Genomic DNA, 3,009 nt, shown 5'->3' on the forward strand with positions numbered 1-3,009 from the left:
TTACATTTTATGTACAGTATTGTTCGATGATACTTTACATGTTATGTACAGTATGGTTCGATGATACTTTACATTTTATGTACAGTATGGTTCGATGATACTTTACATTTTATGCCACTGAAGTTCTGTGCATCAAGAAGTTGTATCATATTTCAAATACAGAAATATTCCTTACCAAACTTTTCTCTTTTTTACTATTAACATTCTCTTTTTATAGAGTCTATACATAGAAATTTAAATTATTGGATCATGTATGAGAGTTGATTAAAAATTATTTTGCAGTGTTTTCGTTTGGTGAAAAGTAATTACTTTAAATTACAACAGCATTATTGTCTGTGTGCAGGATATCTTACAATGCAAGGTGTTTATGTAAAATATTTTCCTCATTATGAAGTGTAATTCTAACTTTATCAAATGTAAACAAGTGTATGTGATTTAAATATATGTAATACTATAACCGTAAGTGTTTCGAACTTCAGGTGCACCAGTTGTTGCTTCTGGTCCTCACTTCTATCAAGGGGCGCTGGAGTATCAAAGTGCTATTGACGGAATTAAGCCAATTAAAAAGAAACATGAAACCTTTCTAGATGTTGAACCGGTAAGAATCCCTAATTTGTATTTGACTATTTGCTTTGTATATGTTGTATGTTATATTAAATGACTAAGTATTAAATATGTTAACCCAACTGAGACACAAGGAAGTGTCACAGAAACAACTAAATAGACACGATGAATTCGATGTATGTAGATTTAAGCCACATTTTTTTTCTACTATATGAAAAAGAAATGTCCATACAAAATCATAAGAGGCACAAAAAAACGGAAGTTGTGAACGCAATGAAGTCCTGATGTTTTCTCATCATTGTCAGGGTACAAATAGTTCTGTCCAATCAACCCCGTTCTTAGCTCTGGTTTATTCTGACAAGTTTGCCATATGGTTTGTTCCGTTATCTTGGCCCTGGTAATGATTCTTATGTCCTAGGGGCTTAAAACTGAGATATATTATGGTCATCTTGCGTGGTTCTTTTCTTTTATTCTGAAGTCGTTTTTTTAAAGGCATTTTTTATAGAGATAAATTCTTTGTAACCTCATGCTGGACTATTTTCTCAGTGGTTGCTTGGGTTGTCTTGATGCCACTAACAATACAAGTAACAAGTCTGACGGATTAAACTATAGAACACAAGTTATTGAGCCTGAGGTGTCTTGATGAAACTAATAATACCAGTAGCAAATCTAACGGGACAAAACCATAGAGGAACAAGTTACTGGTCTTCGGGTGTCTTTATGTAATTAACAATACAAGTAACAAGTCTGACAGGACAAGAACTATAGTGTAACAAACTACTGGGCTTGAGGTATAATGATGTCACTAACAATAGAATTAACAAGTCTGACGGGACAAGAACTATAGTGGAACAAGCTACTGGGCTTGGGGTATATTGATGTCACTAACAATAGAATTAACAAGTCTGACGGGACAAGAACTATAGTGGAACAGGCTATTAGGCTTGAGGTATCTGTCGAACTAAGTCACACTCCAGTAAACGTGTTGAACATTATACTCCTTCACTACTTTTTACAAGAGCTCGACTATAGTTTAGGCCTAATTGTGTCCGATCTTTTTTTTTTTCCAGCTCACAGGATTAGTACTGAACGCTTCCAAGAGACTTCAATTAAATATATATGTTCGTCAAACACCTGGAATCATGTAAGTGCTCTACCAGTTCGATGTTTTTAAGTTATTTTTCAAAGATTGCCATGTAAGAGATCTAGTGCTGTCAATAAAATAAAAGAGCTAAGACTCATTCAACTGAATGTATTCATTACTACATGGTATATTCTGTGTATCGTTAGTTCATTTAATATATTTATCGATTCGTGATTTTTTTAAATATTCGATAACCATTTCAGTCTTTTCGAGAATAATCGGATATAGTATGTTTTCAAAATGGTGAAGCAGTTTCTCTTTGGATAATTAATCGCATAGTAGTGGTATTTGTATTACAATAAACTAATTCGAATTTTTTATATTTATGGTATTATTCCAATACAGAGGACTACAAAATATACATGACACCATTTTCCCTTTGATCTGGCTCTGTGAGGTAAGCCGTTTAATCTCAGTTAATTTAAGTACACGTTTTTCATCATACGATTTTATATCTGCAAGGATATTTTCTTTTAGTTGTGAAATCTAGATACACAATTAAACGTAATTAAAACGTTATGTATAATAATTGTATTATAAATTAACATATCCACATATTACTGCAAATAATTAAGTATGGTTCAGTAATGCTGAGTTTAAAACCAGCTAGAAATGAAAATCACCGTGTTTTACTTTGTGGTAGAGACAACGGTACTCGCATTTTAATACTTTTGTTTTTTTAAATAAGCAAAATTCCCGAATTTTTCCAGTAACTTGCAGATTTATAACTTGGCTAGTATGCTACATCTGACTAGTTGGAAGTAGTCTAGGTACCTCAGATTTATAACTTGTTAGTATGCTACATCTGACAAGTTGGAAGTAGTCTAGGTACCTCAGATTTATAACTTGGCTAGTATGCTACATCTGACTAGTTGGAAGTAGTCTAGGTACTTCAGATTTATAACTTGGCTAGTATGCTACATCTGACTAGTTGAAAGTAGTTAGGTACCTCAGATTTATAACTTGGCTAGTATGCTACATCTGACTAGTTGGAAGTAGTCTAGGTACTTTAGATTTATAACTTGGCTAGTATGCTACATCTGACTAGTTGGAAGTAGTCTAGGCACTTCAGATTTATAACTTGACTAATATGCTACGTAGGAGGTTAGAGGAAGTATTAACTTCAGATTTATAACTTGGCTAGTATGCTACGTAGGAGGTTAGAGGGAGTATTAACTTCAGATTCGGGCTTAGAACTTGCGATTTTTTTCAGATACGGTTCGAAACATAAAGTATTGTTAAGACAGCGGAAGTCACGTGACTCTGGTAACACGTCATGAGTTTCTAGAAGGATCATGACT

General features: G+C 33.5%; 1 protein-coding gene across 1 annotated transcript in view; it reads left to right on the top strand.

Annotated features, from left to right (window-relative positions):
- LOC106461513 (lysosome membrane protein 2-like) overlaps window positions 1–3,009 on the top strand; it is a gene marked incomplete at its 5' end in the record, with an annotated part of 52,481 nt that overhangs the window by 32,313 nt on the left and 17,159 nt on the right. Inside the window, 3 exons of the mRNA XM_022388499.1 lie at window positions 480–598; window positions 1,635–1,708; window positions 2,054–2,105. Coding sequence (XP_022244207.1) covers window positions 480–598; window positions 1,635–1,708; window positions 2,054–2,105 — 245 coding nt within the window. The remainder of the gene's footprint in view (window positions 1–479; window positions 599–1,634; window positions 1,709–2,053; window positions 2,106–3,009) is intronic.

The sequence above is a fragment of the Limulus polyphemus genome, unplaced genomic scaffold, assembly GCF_000517525.1.
Source record: "Limulus polyphemus unplaced genomic scaffold, Limulus_polyphemus-2.1.2 Scaffold976, whole genome shotgun sequence".
Classification (NCBI taxonomy): Eukaryota; Metazoa; Arthropoda; class Merostomata; order Xiphosura; family Limulidae; genus Limulus; species Limulus polyphemus.